The sequence below is a fragment of the Lissotriton helveticus genome, chromosome 2_1 (genome assembly GCF_964261635.1).
Source record: "Lissotriton helveticus chromosome 2_1, aLisHel1.1, whole genome shotgun sequence".
Lineage (NCBI taxonomy): Eukaryota > Metazoa > Chordata > Amphibia > Caudata > Salamandridae > Lissotriton > Lissotriton helveticus.
Window position 1 is genome coordinate 1,018,490,367 of NC_136059.1, and position 19,226 is coordinate 1,018,509,592.

Below are 19,226 nucleotides of genomic sequence, written 5' to 3' on the forward strand. Positions count from 1 at the left end.
GGCGCGACATGCAGCTGACTTGATTTATTTTTTACAAGCAGCCCCCCCCCCCCCCCCCCCCCCCCATGCACCAGAGGCATAAGAAACAGATGGAGGATAATACCTTAATCTGGGGCTTGAAAGTAAGGTCTGAGCCAAATTTCACCCCAAAGGTTTCTTACCACCGGAGAAGGAAAGTGGGGCGGCGGGCCTATTTCCGATGGCCATCGGAGGCTTTAAGAAGGGGTCGACTGAATCCCGAAAAAGAGAACCTCAGTCTTGTCTGCGTTAAGTCTAAACAGCTTGCATTCGTCAAGTCCACCACAGGTTTAATGCAGAGTTTGAAGGAGCCAAGGGATGTGGGCATATTTTCCCGGAAAGCCAGTAGGAGTTGAGTATCATATGCATAGGATATAACTCTCACTCCCCAAGATTCGACTAACTTAGCCAGGGGCTCCTTATACATATTAAAGAGTGTGGGACTGAGCCCTGTGGGGCTCCGCCATATTCTAAGGGTTTAGCCTGTGAGGTAAAGGGGGAAGGAAGACAGACTGGGAGCGCCCGCTAATAAAGGATTTAAGGCAAAGTGGGGCTATATATATTTTCAAGGTAATGCTGTTGTTCATTGTTGTACAAACCCACATTTTCATTGGGATACAAGGTTACTCTATATTTGTCCCTGTCATAATGTTCGCCATTATTGGTGTATTGTGAGCATTCTCTGCATATTGCAGGCACCTATGGAATTATGTAGACTTTGCCTGACATATTGTTAGTATCCTTAGCATGATTCCGCTACCGCCTTGTATAATGCTGGCTTCATAAAAATAATGGTCTCTTTTTGCCTTAGTGTTGCTTTACTAGCATGTTGGGGACTCAGCATAGCACAGTGTGGGCCGTTAATTACATGTAATTAGCTTCTTTGCTGTTATGGAGTCTATTCCTGGGATTAATGGTGTATTGTTACCTATCCTTTGTTCTATTGTTGGCATTGTTGACACAGTTGTGACTATCCTTATCTTACTAGCTACCCCTGTCATGAGTAACTAGCGTATTTAATTATTGTACATGGGTATGTAAGGTATAATCTGTAAATGTGTAATGGTAGTAAATGTGAGTACTATAACATTATTAGTTGATAATTACAGATCAATTTGCTAAAATAGTGAATAAGCTTTTTCATTTTTCAAAATTGTGTTTTGTATCAAAACAGCAAGGCTTTGTCTGTGACAGTTCAGTTAATTCAAAACGATAAGTTTGTTTTTGTTTGCAAAATACCCTTATTTTCGGAAACTGACAAGCTGATGTTTGGGGCAAAATGTTGAGATGGTTGTGTTATGCTTCCTTGATGTAAGTTGCAGGGCGCCGGTATGTCAGGCCTGTTTTCCAGAGGAATGCAGGACTGCTGTCAGATTCGTCGGGTGTACAGGGGAAACATCAAAACATGTTTGCTAAAATCTGGGAGGTTACTTCCTCACCGTAGTGGTAAGAAAGGAAGAAGTTGGACTATTCTAAGTGTGAGTGTTCGACATTCTGGGGTCAAGCACCAATATAGTGCGCCCCAATTCATAAAGGCGGACCCTATACATGCGATAAGAACAAGAATACGCTTGCACACCAGCCATTAATAATAAAATGAGCGTCCTTAAGTATCCTCCAGATCATAAGTTGGTGCTTCAAACAGTGGAACTTTAATAGCTTTCTATTTTTTCTAAAACTTGAAACTAGTACAAAACTTCAAGCCAACACATGCCTCATCATCTGGCTAAATAACCCCACAACCTGATTGCTAATACAAATGTAGAAACATATTGTTCAAAATAATCTTAGTCATGCCCAGCAACATATAAGTGTGTTATAAAAAATCTTGATCGGTTGTTGGTTAAGATTATATTGTAGACAACAAAGGCCATATATATATGGTGTCTGTTTGTGTACAGTGAAATGGCATAAACTATAGTGTTACAAACTGCATGCCATCATCTCAAACAGTATTATTGATCATATTCGGGGCATTTTGAGTATCCTTGATATATATAGGCAAATGTCTGACAAAAAGACATAGAAAGAAGTTTACATATTCAGTTATATTTCAACTGTAGAGCTAATTCTGAATATAATTGGAATATAACGGTCCTACCTGTGAAGTGTAGATAGTGTATATAAATGCAAGGAAATCTATGTCTATTTATTTTAAGGTTCATCAATGTGTCCTCATTCAAAAACCTCTGTTAAAACTATTCCTTCAATTGTAAATTGACTTCTTTGCTGATATTGTTTTGAGCGTTACTGTCATGTTTCCAGTAACAATCTATGTGCTATTACTGGGACATACATTCCTTGTCCTTATAATCAGTACTGTACGTACCCACTATAGTGCTTACCTTATCTTTTCCCTGCTCAAAGAGATTAGTTGCGGATTTGCCTTTGATAATAAAAATACCCATAAAGGGGAAAAAATGGAAAATGCCATGCGTGACCATTCAGAGCCAATGATTTGGCAATAGGTGGCAATAATAAAGAAGAACTTCTCAGGAGAGATGTATAGTGGAGTGGATACATTGAACACTTGGTGAATTAATGAGTCTGATCTGTTGTGCTTTTTATCAATATTTGACGTTGTTTCGTGCTCGGATGGGATGGAGATCCTTTAGGTTCCTTGCCAGCAAATACTGGAATGAACTCCCACTCGAACTTCAGATGGAACCTTCGGAATCGCGTTTCAGATTGAAACTGAAAACTTACTTGTTCCCCAAGGTCTAGTTGTCCTGCGGCTTTCTGCTCTCTACCCCCTGGGTTGCTGGGCTTTTGTTCAGAGTTCTGTCGGTATGCATCCAGAGCGCGGGGGACGCACTGTCTTTCTGTGTAACCAGTCGCTTAATAAATGTTTTTATTATTATTATTAAAAAGGAATATTTCATCTGATTGTATGGTTAGAAAAATACATTATGCTCTATTCATATTGGCCATGATGCCAGGGTATACGTGCAAGCGGCAGGACTGCCATTATAGAGAGAAGACAGTGACTCGAAAGGCATGTATGGGTGAAAATTACCAGATTGAAGGGCTGTGCAAATCTGGAGCATGATAAATATGGAAGTTCAAATCGACATTGGACGAATTGTGGATGGGGTTACTTTAAAGTTACTCTGCTCATATATGTTGGCAGAGTTAAGGGGGGTTCTTTAACAGCCCTTAGATGTCTGTAATAATGCAAAGTTCATGGAGAGAAATGTCATTGCTTAGTAAAAGGCCTCTAATTATAAGCAATTTGCCCACTTCTTAATCCACGTCTCATTTCCTAGATAAAGAGGTTAATAGAGAAACTTGTCTTTCATCAGCTGAATACCCTTGTGGAAGATAATAGGCTTCCTGACTCTGGTATGGCAGAAGTACAGGCTGTCTGAAGCATGCTCTTCTGCAATGGTATTTACCTAGTTGAAATCATATCTAGAAGGCAGAAAACAAATGCGTCCCTTACCAGCTTAGCTTTCTGAGCCTTAAACTATTGAATGTGAATTCCCTCAAGGGTCAATTCTGTTTCCATTTTTAGGTCTCGCACTTGGCGACGCAGCGTGAAGCGCTGTTGCCAGCGAGACCCATTGTCGTCGACTTTACTTTCAAAAGCTTTCAAGGGAGACAGGAGATGGGCAAGCGCAGGCTGCAGGCCGGCCAGACTGGAACTGTGAACGCGCACGTTCACCACGTACAGTCACACGCTGTTCATCTCCTGTCTCCCTTAATGTGAGGTGAGTCAGTGGCACACAGGGAATAGCCATTGTATTTAAACGCGCCCTCACTCACTGGGCAGGACTCCCCCGCTGCTCTCCAGGCAGGTCTTTCCTCCTTCAGCGGCTCAGGCTCGGCAGCAGGCGGGGCTCTCCACGGAGCTCCACTGGCTCACACGCTCGAGTCAGCTGGCTTCACGGACTCCCGTCTGCTTCCTGTCGCGAGCTTGACATTTTGATTAAAAAACGTTTAGCGTCCCATTTCCCCTGGGAGTCTCTTTCTAAGGCACCTTTCTCCACAGTTCTCATTCCATGTCTGGGAAGAAACCCCGTGTAAGAGGAGACACATTCGGCGCTGTTTACTTTCCAGAAGCGGTACAAAAGGGGGTGGTGATGGATGGAGCATCTGAATCAATCAAACACTCACACCCAGTCAGAAGATCTGGGTTTAATCCATCACCGTTCTTTAGCCCACTCTGCCACCCCAGTTCAGACATGGCTATATGCAAATCAGTCCGACCCTGTGCCTCATGGGAACAGTCCAGCCCGAACTGCCAAGCCATGTCTTCCCTGGACCGGAAACAAGCTTCCAAGGACCGGTTTCTGGCATTCCAGCCGTCTTCAGCCCGGCTTGTTTGAATCCAGTGGCAAAGTGAGCAAGGGATTCAACCCAGATCTTGTGACTGGGTGTGAGTGTTTGATTGGTTCGGATGCTCCGTCCATCACCACCCCCTTTTGTACCGTTTACTTTCCAAGCACTATAAAGTGTTTTACGCCACAGGAAACACCCGCTCTGTTAGCTCGTAATTTATGACGGGCGCGAGGGAAATCCGCGTAACGAGATCCCACCAACAGCACCATTACAAAACAACCAGCGCTGACACCAGGGTTGGCATCACGTGTAAGCGCTAGAAGCCTTTCAGATTAACCCCGCCTCGTGCACACTGGCACGACTCGAAGACAAGAAGCAACTTGTAGAAAAAAAGCAGAGGCGAAGGTGGAACTTTCCCAGACCCAAGAGTGTTCTTGGAGGGACCCACTTCCTCCCCAAACCCCCAACCTGAAAGGTTTCAGTTTTCCATACAGAGGCGTCGCACTCACTGCCCGCCCAGCCCCTGGAGCACAGGCCCCTGTCCCACAATCCTGAGCCTCCGAGATGCTGGTAACACCAATCCAATCCATATACTCTCTTTGGGGAAGCGGCGGGTGTTGCGGAAATCTCATCCGCTCCCATCTTGGTCTGATCCGCTTTGCGGCGCTAGGTGTGGACAGAGCGCTGTTACGTTTTTTTAATATTAGATCAGAAGGGACATCTAGAATCAAGGAAAAACCTGCACTTCACCTTTTCCGAATGAACACTCCGGACACCCACAGCCTCAAGCTAGGAGCAGCCTGAGGCAAGGGAGCTGAGGTAGCGGTGACTGGAGGAGTTTTAAACAATTTGACTTACCCATGCTATCCATCGCCCCCACATTCACCCACTCTCATCTGATAAGACCCACCTATCCTTACCTCCCATCTGCCCTCTTACACGCACCCACACCGCCCACATGCAAACCTTGCCTTACACACATTCTTATCAACCCGCACACCACCAAATGCATTCCTACTTTCACCCCAATCACATATGCCCTTCAACCAACCACCCTACTCCACCTCCCGTGACCGCACCCACTCTGCAAGAGGCTGAGGGTGAACATTTCACCCCTTTGAATCGAAAGGGGCCCCAGCTCCCCGTGTCTTTTGTAATGGTTTAAACATGTTTATATATTTTATTAGTGTTTGCGTAGAATAAGTCAACCAGCGGAAAGTGGCCCACTAAGGGCCTCATGCACTCATCTGAAAGAGGCCATCTTTATCTTAAGCTGGCCCTGCACTCCACAGATACATCCACCCACCAGACCGCCTTACTTGGGAGGGAAGGCGGGCCCGGCAGCACCCTCCTCTGAGGCCACAGGCGTCCTGCGCCCACAGGAAAGAGGAGCGAGATACCTGGCTCCTCGGAGGACCGCGAACCAAGGACAGAAACCATGAACCTTCGCCAGAAGCTCTCCACGCTGAGGAGGCAAATGAGACAACACCTGGGGGTGAGTGAAGCCTACCACCCCGTGTCCCTAGCTCCAGACTTCGTCTCGGGACCAGCCGGCCCTGTAAGGTAGCTCAGTAGGTTTACTTACCTGCTGACGAGATCTGTCTGTAAAGGGTCGATCCTGGCTGGTACTGCTCAGCCTTTCATCCCTGCCTGTCTCATACAGTAAGCCCATACTTTGCTGGGTAATGACATTCCTGATAACAAATCAGTGGGTCTGCATGCCTGCTGCACAGATAAGTGGGAATCGGAGGTTTGAGTCCTTCAGAAGCATACAAATAAATACCATGTTTAGGAGTTTTCGCAGTCAGATCAGCAACCAATCACAGAAAGACAATTCAGTGTGTAGCATGAACTTTAGAAATGGTCATCCTTGACATTATAAAATATCAACTATCTGTCATTTGTAGCGCATTCACCCAAAGCACCCTCTATGGAAAAATATATATATATATCGGCAGTGATCACTTGCGTTATTCCACCTTATTCCGAGACCACTTTCTCCCTCTCCCCTATTTTTCTTTAATTCTTCATATACAAATTTGTCCTCGATTCACACAAAAACTTTCCATCCGCCCTATGTTACTATTTCGTAAAAGTACGTTCCTCTGAGGCTTAATTTTGAGAAACGTGCTTATTCTAATTTTTTACGTTTTTTTGCCAAACTTAAAAACGCAGGCACCATGCATCATCTCTTCTTGATCAAGTATGGGATTAAAGTTATTTACTTTCATTTTAAAAAGGAAATACATTGATTTGTTTTTATCAGAGAATTAACAAGCATTTACAGTGCAATAGGTCTCGCATTATTAAAGTTTGAACTATTGGCATTGTAAATGACAATGCCTTGTATTCATTTGCATTGGTGCATAAATAAGCACTTTGTACTTATAGTCCATGCTTATGAGAAGCAAGGCTGGCAGTTTCTTTTACTGCCAGCCTTGCTCATCGTAAGCAAGGAATATACGTTCAAAGTGCGTGTTTATATACCGATTGCAGGTTTTAAAAACAAATGAATAAAAGGCATTGTCATTTACAATGCCAATAGCTCAAACTTTAATAATGCGAGACCTATTGCATTGTAAATGCTTGTTCTTAATATTTTACATGCAAGCCAAGTTACATCTGCCAAGGACTCGTTTTTTACTTGCATACCAGTAAAAATTGATCTGTGGGTTCCCACATGAATTTAACGGCATTATCTGAGAAACCTTTTCCCCAGAATTTGAATGCCGGCTTTTCTCGATCCACTGGTTGAATATTCAGCAATTTCCTTAAATTTTACGCGCAAGTTGCAGATGCTTCTAACGTTCCAACATGCTCTGGATTGGGAAACCAACCTCTGCCCCCCCGTGATAGCACCCCCTTCTACACCTGCCAATGTCCTCTGCAACCTTAATATGTATATCAATAGTAAACTGTCTTTTATGACCAACCTGGTTAATGACCTTTTCCTACAGTTTAAAACTCTGAAAACAAATCCCTTCATTGATCCCCAGCAGTGTGTCCCATTTGTGAAAACTTTAGTTCCGTCATGGCTGGACTATGGTAACTCCTCCTACCCCGTGGCCCTTCAGAAAATACTCAGCCACCCAACATCTGTTCCAGAATGCTACTTTCCATTTGATCCTGGGGTCATCTTATCTGGATCATACTTCACCGTTCTTACTATCTCTAGAGTTGCTGCCCATCAGGAGTAAAGTGAGTTTCAAGATCATAATAATCACCCACAAAGCCGCATATCAGAACACACCAGATGTTTTGGTTATTAAATTCAAACAGCAAATACCTGGCGGAACACTTTCAGCTTTTAAAGTACAACCTTGTTTACCCAAGTTAAGTGGGTAATACAGAGATATAAAACATTTCCCGGCATAGTCCACAAGTAACAATTTCTTTACAGACCCTTTTCACTCAGAATTCTGCCTCTTGGAATCAAGGAAAGAGTTAAATAGGATCTGTGTACGTTATGATATGTAATCTATTAGCGCTAAGAAGCATCAGCATGAATGTATTATATACTTAAAGTAACTTTCTGTCTTGGGGTGGTCACTTCAAAGAATGAGTTGAAGAGTGATCTGCAGGCTGCGATGGAGAGTGTGATCACAAACTAGTGGGTTTGCAGGGTCCGAACGAGAATGGATTGAGATCTTCCCACTCCCTCAAAAAATTCAAAGGTGGATATATCTGAAGAAGTAACTGTCATGGTCAGCCTGTGGATTGATAGAAAGATGTGTGCAGACTACAGTTAGTTGGAAGGATGTAAGGCTTGCGGTTCAAAGGGTTCTCTTCTTTCTGGATCTAAACCCTGACATTTTAGCAAGCACAAAGATTAAGAACATAATGAGGTGACCACCCCACTCCAGGTCATTTGGAACATTGTCTTCAGTCCTGAACTTTTAATCTACAGATCATTGATCTCAGGTGCGGTAGTATGTTATGCTGAATCAAAGGAAAATAAGAGTACAACACCTGCAAGGCATTAGTCTATCAAACAAAAGTCTAGAACTGGAATCACTGTCCATAATGACATGGAAGGAGATGGTCACTCAAATGGAGCATCAAAAGCGATCTTGGGAATTGTGAGCTCACTGCAACACACTGCTTGATGGAGAGTTTTGTACGGGAACAAAAGGTGTGCTCTACCTGGAGGAAGATACTAGAGCCCTACTGGAGAACGTGAAACAGAGTTCAGAAAGAACGAAGGCACATGCTTACTCCAAATAGGCAATTGATTTCTTGAGGTACCAAACATGAGTTGTGGTGACAGTTTCTCTGTGGGGAGGAGGGTATAAGGTGGGAGGATTCAGTGTTCGTTAGGTGTTACCTCTTGTTGACCTTTTGAGTCTCTACTTCACCTTGGGAGTGAACGACAGAGAATTGCTTTCTTTTATCATGAACAAAAACATTTTGGGGTTTTACTGCTTCTTGTGCACCGATAGCATCAAACCGCACAGGAACTGTGTTTTTTTAAAATTTTTATTTTTAACTTGTATTGACTGTCCAATGTGCTTTTTGCAAAGAGTTTACGAGAATAATGGCAGGTGCCTTTTATGTTGATGTGCTTTGAGGTGCCTAGTGTAGACTTCCTCCAGTGCTGAAGTTCAGATTAGCCTTTTATGTCCTTTATTTCTTTTGTAATCTTGAAATATATGGGGAAAGTGCAGTGTATATATTTGTTTTATTCAAAATTGAAATCCAGAAAATTGCTGTAGCGCTTGCAATTTTAGCAAATTAAAAATGTGTATCTGTTGTGATGACTGTTTTTTTTTTATATTGCCATGGCTGTTTGCTCTATGTTGTATTACTTTGTTGTAATATGTAATGGTGTGTGGCCTACAGCAAAAAGAGTAATATTATTTTAAACTTAATTAATCTCCCTCTTTTTAGTTGGGTTTTTGTTTCCTTATCTCAATGAATTTTTTTTAAACCTTTATTTTTCAGTTTTGTAAAAAATTACAATTGAAAAACAGTACAATACATTTATGATATCATGACATTGCAACCATAGTATCCAAGTATGCTTGAGTCACCCGCTTTCCCAGAGAAACTCTGTGTGTACCCTGCAGGCCTGCCCCATACTACGTCCGTGGCACAATGAGATTGAGTACCTCATCAGTGTGTCACCCATCAGTGCTATCACAGTTAGATGACGTTGTTTCCGAATCTGGATCTGTGAGTGTGTCTCATAGGGCTCGCCAGTCAGCTAGGTCGGCCTGCACCTTATTGTCTCGTCTGTTTAGTTTCATGTGAACCTTTTCCGCCAACGTCAATTCCAACACCTCTTTATACCAGTGAATGATCTCAGGTGCCCTTTGTACCATCCAGATGATTGCAACCCTACGACTCGCTAGGACTAACACCAGCTGTAGGAATTTGTATGGAATCTTCCTGCCCTTTGGTCGCTTAATATTACCTAATAGACAACATTGAGGGGAAAGGACTATGTTCAAATGCGTGGACAGTGTTATGTCGACTACCACTTGTCTCCAGAATTCCTGCAATAGGCGGCAATGCCAAGCTAAATACAGGAAGTCAGCCCAGTTGCTCCACAGTGGGGGCAGCTATCTGGGTGAGTCAGGGTCATGTGGTGCATGCCTCTGGGGGTAAGGTGTAGGTCCTGTAAAAGGAAGTTGTAGTGTATCAACTTGAAGTGGGCATTGCAAGAGACTGCGTGAGTTAGTTCATTGACTTTTGTCCAGTCCCATTCCTCTAACGGGGTGTCCACATCTAGGTCCCAGGTCGTATGAGCCCCAGGCAGTGTCCCCGCTACATCCGTTTGCATAGCCTTGTATAGCAGTGCTATCAAGTGTCGGCCTGTACCACAAGTTAGTAGGATCCCAAGCGTTGACAAAGGACTGGGTGCTGTAGGGTAAGTTGGCCATGCTACTCTGGCTATTTCGGCCAGGCCAACATGGTGTCAGAAGTGACCTGGCCTGAGCCCAAACTCCTGGCGAGCCTCCTCTAAGGAAATGAAAGTCTCCCCAGGGTATAAATCAGCTAGGAAGTAACCGCCTCCCTCATGCCATGCCTGAAAGGACATATTCTCCATTATCTGTCTGACTGGTTTCAGAGTCCAGAGCGAAAGTTCTGTGTGTGGAATGGAGCTCCTTTCGGAATAATCTGCACAAAGCATTGACGAACGAGGGCTGTTTGACGGACTATGTATGGTAGGTCTTTCAGGACCCCTGCGCCCGCCATCAGCACTTCCGGTAGCTGCTCTGCTGCGACTCTACCTACCAGGAGGCATTTCTCCCAGTTCTCACCCAGGTTTAGTCAACGTACTGCATGTTGAAGGTGTGCATCATAATAATGCAAGTCAAGTGTGGGACTTCCAGTCCCCCATCCTTGTATCTTTTAGTCAGTGTCCTCAAAGCCACTATGCTGTGTTACGCTCACAGGAGACTAATAAGAATGGTGTCCAACTGCGTAAAGACCTTTTGTTGGAAGGGGGAAAAGCGAGTTCTGCAGCATATACAGACATCTTTGGAGCAGTACCATTTTAGCTTCTCTTAGTCTGTCAATTAGGGAGATTGTCAACGTGTTCCAGAAGGCCAGAGAGCCTTAAATGCTTCCAAGACCCTATCCACATGTAGGCGTAATTGTAGTGTTCTGGAGTGCGCCACTCTGATCCCAAGATATCTTAAGTGTGTTAATTTCCATCGCAGACCCAAAGTCTGTAACCTGTCCTCCCAGCGTGCCCACTAGTGAAGCCAGTGGGAATAACAGGGACTTGCTGTTAAGTCAGAGGCCTGACAGGTTCCCGAAGTCGTCCGGCAGCTGTAACAGTTTTGGCACCACAGCATGGGGAGAGGAGAGATGGAATAGGGCATTATCCGGATACAGCGAGATGACATGCCAGACCACTCCAATTTATATGCCTGTATACCACTAACAGATTGGATAAGGCTTGAGGTTTGAGTTCTGACTTTATCCAGGTCTCCAGAAATCATTCTGCTGATGACCCTTCCGCTCTCTCCGGGAAAACCAAGACTCGATATTACTCTGACGGGAACGTCCCTTTGCGTCTTCTGCCCACTGTTCCAGGTCTAGTGTGGCTGTATTCATCTGGGCTATCTAGTGTTTGAGGACCGCCACTCTGCCTGTAGTTCATTTGTGTTGCCCTTCACAGATTTGACTTTGTATAGCACTTTTCTTAAGTGTGCCCTGCGAAGGTTAACATCAATGGCGACTGCTTCGATTTTGTGCTCAAGGTCGCTGCAGGACCCATGTATGGCAGCCAGTAATTTCAATCTGGAGGGCTCCAACTCACCGTCCAGTGTATCCTCAGTGGTATTGCGCCTGTTTGTATAGTTATTCGCTGAGGGTCCTGGTGCGGCATGGTGTATTGGGTGATAGTGTTCGCCGCATGAGCCAGTTTGTACTTTCTCATGTTTCAGTATATTTCTTTCCAGCCAGAGCACTCGGGCCCCTGCAACTTACACCAGGTGTTTGGCTGACAATTGAGTACAAGCTCCCACCCAAGTCCGAGTGGACAGGCCAGGAATGGGCCAGGTGTAGCTTTGCCTCGTGGCCCGCAACACCGAGCCTTTGCTGCCAAGTGGTAACCTCAATGCCCGCCATACTTCCAATGATTTGCATGGTCCTTTTCAAGGGCTGGCCAAATGTCCCTGTGTCTTGAGGCCCTGCTCTGTAGCTCTCTTTCTGTATGCACCGGGGGAGGGCGAGGCGCTCCCTTCTCCCTGCCCCTTCCAGCCTCCTTACCACCCTGTGTGTGTGGGGCCCTGTCTGGGTCTCTTTTGCCATATCAGCACGAACCAGGGGGGGTACCCAGGGTTCCCCCAAGGAACCCTTCGGGAGACAACTGACCAGTCAGGGACTGGGCCCTCTCCACCCCTCCAATCCGGATGTGCAGGCCCGCCGACCTACCAGGCAACCACTGCACCGGCCGTCCTGTTCATCTCACACTGGGCTCCAGCATAGCCAGAGCTCCCTTGAGTGGTTTCACTGCTCTCCCTCTGGGGCCGTCGCAATCAGTGGCTCTCGGTCGCAAGCTGCAGCACTTGGTGTGAGGCCACGTCAACACAGAGAGGCCCCACACCGCCACGAGCTACCGCAATGCCCCAACCTCCATTGCCTCTGGGAGTGGGGCCCGTGCGACTGCAGCCTGCCTTGTTCTCCTGGGCCAGCAATCACCTGTGCTAGAGGGCTCTTACAGCTTCGTCTGTAGTCTCTGCAGTCCCCAGAGGGCCGGGTGTGTCACGGGCCTAGTCCGGTAGCCCCCGTTCACCGCAACTGCTTTTTACCATTGACTCATTCAGGCAATTCAACCGGCGTTTATCAGCTCTCGAGGGGTAGCCGAGGTGAGTGCTACTTTCCCCTCCATGGAGAGGCTCCAAGATGCCTAGTTTAGCAGAATTCAACAGGATTATTGTGTGGGACTGGCCCGGAGCTCATGTCCTGTCAGCCAGGTTTCCAGGCCACTCCCCATCTCAATTTGATTCTTAAATCATTTTATTGACAAAAGTACAAGATGCACTAACAATGCAAAACTCAGCAAAGAAATGTTGATTGCCGGAAAAGATAGTCACCACCATGATACAGATTTGTTGCCTTAATTTACACAAAAATGCCAATGGTCGATAATATTGTATGTTTATAGTTTTAACAATTCTCCAAACGGACTTTCTGAAATATCTGCTACTCTGACGGATTACACTTGGAAAGAAAAATGACTGAAAGGAATGGGAATGAGAAAAGCAAGGTGGGAACTAGGGTAAGAAGAAAGCCAAAGCAGAGAAACAGAAGAAGGAAAGCATTAAAAGTTACAAATATATGATGGTAACCCCATACTCCCTCCATTGCATCATGCCATTATAAACAAACATTGGCAAAGCCAAAAGGTCTGGCGTTGTCCACCAGCCTTTTGGCAATTCTTGTTCATTTTTGTCATGGCTTTTGCAAGACTTGATTGCTTCAGAGGTTGAAAGCTATTTGTCGATCTAAAAAAAAAAAAAAAAATTGACCAAAGGCAAAAATGATTTTAGTCTAAAAAAAAAATCACACAATACCATAGTATTGGAGAAAAATGTAAATGACACAGCATACACAAATGGATAAAGTGTGGCTGAAGATCCCTATATGTAACTGTCATGCACATACTTTTAGTAAAATCAAAAGGTCTTGGCTAACACAGGTCTAAAAAAGACAATAGTTATGCCATTGGCTGCCTGCCTCCTTCCTTTAAGAGAAAAATCAAGAGAAAAAGAATGAGAAAGAAAGCAAAGCAAGTGAGAAGGAAGGGAAGAATGGAAGAAAAAAGTCAATCAAGAAACATGAAAGAGGGAATGAAAGATAGTGAGAGTAAATAACCAGGAAAGAAAGTAGGCAAGAGAGCTTGAATTTAAGAAAAAAAGCATGAAAGCAATGACAAAATGGAAAAAAGTAAACTAAGAAAGAAGTAATGAAAGGAAAACGTAAACGAAGAAACAAGGAATGAAAGAAAAAGAAAAACAAGAAGGAAAGAATGAGAAAAAAGAAAGCAAAAAAGGAAAGAAGGCAAGAAAAAAGGAAAGCAGGCAGGAACGAAAAAGAAGGGTAAGAAAGTATGAAGGATCAAAGGAAAGCAAGAAAGGATAGAAAGAAAGCAGGAATGAAAAGAAGCAAGAAAAAAGAGGGAAAAAGAAAACAAATGAAAAAACAGAGCAAGAGGGCAAGAGACCAGGAAGGGAAGAAAATAGGGAAGCAAGAAAAAGGGAATGAAAGCCAGAACAAGTAAAAAAGGAATGAAAGCAAAGATTGTGCTCCTTATGAAAGAGCAAAATGCAGTGACTCAAAGTGAAGTTATCCAGTGGCTGAAGTGGGCTGGCTCTCTGTCCCATGCTTTAGTGGGTGAAAGCAACAGTTGAATGACACACAAACGGACCAAATGAATGAAAAAAGCTGGGTGAAATCCCCTTTAAGTATGTTGTACATATTTTTTTTTTTATTAAAAAAGCAAAGGTCTTGGCTAACGCCATTGCAAAAAAAACATTAAACACACTAAAGGTGATTAGTGGAATGCTTGCAATAAGACCGTTACTGGTAATTGGTTAGGCAAGCATTCCAACCCATCCTTCTTTTTCCTACAATGACACCTCCGTTTGGACCAAGCCATATGCAAATCATTCTTGATCCTGCGCCAATAGAAACAGTGCAGCCCGACCTGCCAGGCCAGGCCTTGAATCGGAACACAATTTGTTGTAGCTTGGTTTGCGTGGTACAGTGAGTACGGATCCCACGTCTGGGCATCCCCTTGCCATTTAGGGCAGTACATCCAACACACAAAAGGATTGAAGGTCTCCATCTGCCACACAATTCTGGTTGCCGGACAGTCCCCTTGCACCGTTGCATCCAGGGCACAGGTCCTAAAAAAAGTGGGGGGGACGCTGACGTCACAACAGGAAGTGACATCACGGAACGTGGCTTGCACTCAGTTGCAGTTTATAGTTATCGAGCTCCGGTTAAATAAATGGGGGGACGCCGTCCACCCGCGTGGTACCCCGACTCAATCCCTGGCTGCATCCTGCTCCTCTCACTGGCAGGGCAGGTGTACCAGGAGTTCTCACCAATGCGAATTGCCATACAGAGAACCCGACCATTGCAGGGAAGGTTGCTTTGTCTTTTTGTTAGTGGATAGCACAGGCTTGCAACACTTGCTGCTGTCAGCATCAGCTACCATATCTCCTCACCGCTCCACCACTACAGCCTGAGGCTGAACCGAATCTGTGAAGCTGCTCTGGCGACCAAACAGAGTGGGTCGCAGAGCTCAAGAAAAGGTAACCATTACTTTTGCTGCCGAGCTCCACCCCCAGATCATTTCAAATCTTAAAACACTGACCTTTAAATAGCAGAACTTGATTAACTAAAAACACATTAAATATTGTTCTTCAATGATTACTTTACACAAATGAGTACGTGGACAATTAGAACGTCTGGAATCTAAATTTGTTATGGCAAGATTGACAAATATTTAACTTTTTGTCAGTTTTTTAGCATTGTGAAGACATTAATTTGATAAAAACATGAATGCTGAAGCGTGCTCCGTGATAGACCTAACTAAAATTTTGCACACCATTCCGGTATTACACGGAACTGCCAGGCACAAATCTTTCGGATAATCTCAGTCAGATGTGGGTAACAGTGGATTGTACCCAGGCTTACTTGCCAGCGATTTATATTAGCAAACCTCATGCCAACTAGCGCAGAAAATCAATATATTGTTTCTTTAACAAGGTAAACCTGGAAACTCAATGAGGACACCATGAAAACAGTTTCGAGGTCACTTTTTTTTTTAACAATTGTGCACGAGTTAAAAAAAAGTTACTCATAGTACATCAGGCTTACGTTGTAGCACGTTGTGAATAGTACGAACTCCGTTCCTGTACCTATTGTTTTCTGTGCTGGGAAATTACGATTGATCATATCCCCCAGGGAGCTTGAAATTTGAATCCGAAAGCACTTGAGTGATGAGTGAAAGTAGTTTGGATGGATTAGTCTGTTTGTGGCATTAAAGCTTCAGATGCCCTGTCTGGTGACACTTAAGAGACGCCTTCTTTCAGCCGGTGTTCCATGTTCCAACGTCCCCCGTGGCTGAGCGTCCCCCCCCCTGTTTGTGCGCATGCGTACAGACATTGCGCACGGCACTCCACGGGTGTTGAAACTTTGAAGCAATTCTTTCATGAGAGATTTTCCAACGGTCCTATTTTAACAGATCTGTTGTGCTCTAAGTCATTATGAAACGTTTCACATAAACGTTTTCGTTTGCTTTTTATTTGTACATTGCGGTTATGCCGTTGCTATAGTAATTTTTTTTTGTTGGTAGTATTTTGATGCACCTTTTAGAGGGGAATATTTTGCAGTATTGATTTATCTTTGAAGGTTGTGTGACAGAGGCACGCATGGCTAAATCACGCATGCCTCTACTACGCAGCCCAGACAACGAATTCGTCTGAACAACACATTACTTTGCATCCCACCAGGTGTAGCAAGCACTTTATAAATGCAAACCTTTTCCCTCATCTATCCCTCCACTATCCTTCTCAAGCCAAAAAACTGACTACCATTTCCACCACTCGAATTACTTTCATATTTCACTAAACTAATTCACCACTAATCCTTCATGGGTTCCAGAGTAGCGTGCTACTCGCCGAAAAAGCTCTTTGACGCCTGATCAGGGGTAGTAAGCGCTATATAAATGTAATTACAATGACCATGTATTCCTTTACCATGCAATTTCGTAGTAAAGTCATGATTGGTAAAAAGGAAGTATGGTAAAGTTCACACCACAGCTCCTGAGCCCCTGGCCTTTGCCCTATAATTAACCCAACCCGAGCCCTAAAAACTACCCCCACCCCTAAAACCTTAAACTACCCCCTACCCTGAGCCCTAAAACCCTGGCCCCTGCCCTACAAACTACTCGACCTCCCCGATCCCTACAATCTACCCCATCCCTAAAACTTAAAATTAACCCACCCCCTTGCCCTGAGCCTTAAAACCCTGGCCCCTGCCCTTTAAACCAACTCAACCCCCCACCCCAAGTCTTAAAAATGACCCCATCCCTAAAACCATCTTTGAACTCTGCACACAAGCAAATGAAAAAACACATAGCCAAATATACTTTCTTTAAGACTCAATACAGCAATGAATGACATGTAAAAGAAGGTATGGTTCAAGCTCTTGGTAATTAAATATTTTCGTACTGTTACTAGTCCAGACTGGGTTGCTTTTTTGGGGGGTTGGTTCGCCATAAGAAATCCTAGTGTGCAAAGCAGTTTAAGCTGCATATCTTCTTTTGTTGACACTCTTTTCATTTTTGTGTTTCAGGTCAGGTCAAAGTTTTTCGAGCCCTGTATACATTTGAACCAAGAACAGTAAGTTACAATTTCCATATTTTCGTTCATTCTGTGTTTTCAATTCTTTTAGAGTGGTAATCTTTACTTTGCCAAATCCTATTAGTTGGAAGTGCTCGACTGGTCCCCTCAGGTTACCACAGGCATTATGCCCAATAACTATTGTGCCTTATTACTCATTGAATTATTCCTGGTATTCAATCACAGCTCAGTGTCTCAATCCTTGCTCATGCTTACGATATTCATTTGACAGATTTAAATTTCTCTCTAAAATGCACTTGTAAAATGCTTTTTCAACCCCTTAATATTGCCTCTGATTTAAAATCTGTTACTTCAGCAAGACAATGAGGACCAGACATACTAAGGGCCTTATTACGACTTTGGCAATCTTCCACAGGCCCTGCACCCAACCTCCTGCCATGCATGCAGATTAATATTTTGCTTTCATTTAAAAAAAACGTAGAAATTCCCTGAAAGGTCTAAACATTAAAGTGACGTTCTAGTTAGGAATTGTAATATGTTGCTTCACATTACACAAAACCTTAGTAACTTAGTAATGCAATGAAAAAAAACAAAGGTTAAAGAGATGTTATAGGGAGGTGAAAATGTCAGTTGAACCATATTGATTTAATTAACAAAACCACTGAAATTCACTAGTTATAACTGTCAAGTCACTGTAGCTCGAGCCCTAGTAGTGCACTGCTAAATGCCTCAGATATTACACCACTTACAGCATGTTGTATGACATCATTGATAACATCACTGCATCATCTGAAATAGCAACATTGATGACAACACCGTGCATAGCGAGGGACAGAGTTATAGTTAATTTAAGGCACCAGTTCTAGTTACTTAAGAGCACTATAACTGCCACATTTTACTGTTTTTGTTATTTTAAAATAGTATGTTTTAACTGACATTTTAACCGAACTAAAACGTCCCCTTAGCTTAACTTAATTTATTTCGAACACATGCATTTCGGTACTCTGCCTTCTTTAGTGCTCAATAGCATGGCACCCAATATAGCACACATTTAACCCCTTCGATGCTGATGACGGAACCGTTCCGTCATCAGTCACGGCTGAGCTGTGCTGATGACGGAACGGTTCCGTCACGACCGCGCCCTGTTCTGGAATGTCCAGCACAGGGCGCGGCTACGGCGCCGCGGTCAAGGTGTTAAATACCGTCAAGATGATTTCATTGGGGAAGCACAGAGTCACGGCCAACAACAAAAGACTAAAAAAGTTCTTGGTCCAGATACAAATATCACCGGTTGCCATAACTGCTTGTGCTTTTACTGTTTCAAGCCTTATGGTAAGTATTTCTATTTTCATTTATTTTTGAAGTTCTTCCATGTTCCAGACTTGGGTGGACAATGCTTGTCTTGAGGGTTAAGGGGAAGCTGTACTGATTCCTGCTACCCTTGTGATGAGCCTGGGTGAAGCACTGTGCCTCACTTGTTATTGCAGTTTTGTAGGTTTTTACATTGCTCACAATCCACTTACTACATTGCTCACAATTCACTTACTACATCTCCTTCAGATGCGTTTGAACTGGAACCAGACAGAAAAATACATTTTTGTTTTCTTGTCATGTGTAAGGGTAGAGAGGATGTGGCGGGTAGAGAGGATGTGGCAGGTAGACTGCCTGCTAGGAGTCCTGATCCATTAGTAGTGGCGGCTGCTATGGGGCCGTGGTGGTCGGGCGGACGGGAAAGAGGGAGGAAGTGGGGGGGTTAAAAAAAGGAAACCGTACTTACCTGGCCGCTGTCACCGTCTCCTGGGCATGTTCTCCATCCAGACTTTAATGCAGCCTAGGTGGAGAACATGCAAAGTGGTCATGACGATTTGGCATGTGCACATACCACTCATCCCCCTGCTGGCTGACAGCCCAGCCCCTTAATCACAACTGTGCTAGACCTCTAAAAATAAAATGATAACGTTATAATATTATCATTTTATTTTTTATGTGGCGCAACACTCCTCTGCCTTAGCACTTAGACGCTCCACTGTCCATTAGTAAATAAAGGCAGAGGAATGTACAGTTTTCTCATGACTGCAGAAGTGGTTTGGAGCTTGT

General features: G+C 44.0%; 1 protein-coding gene across 1 annotated transcript in view; it reads left to right on the forward strand.

Moving 5' to 3' along the window:
• OSTF1 (osteoclast stimulating factor 1) overlaps nt 1–19,226 on the forward strand; it is a 107,018-nt gene that overhangs the window by 15,574 nt on the left and 72,218 nt on the right. The window contains exon 3 of the mRNA XM_078677809.1: nt 17,122–17,168. Within this exon, the coding sequence (XP_078533935.1) occupies nt 17,122–17,168 (47 nt within the window). The remainder of the gene's footprint in view (nt 1–17,121; nt 17,169–19,226) is intronic.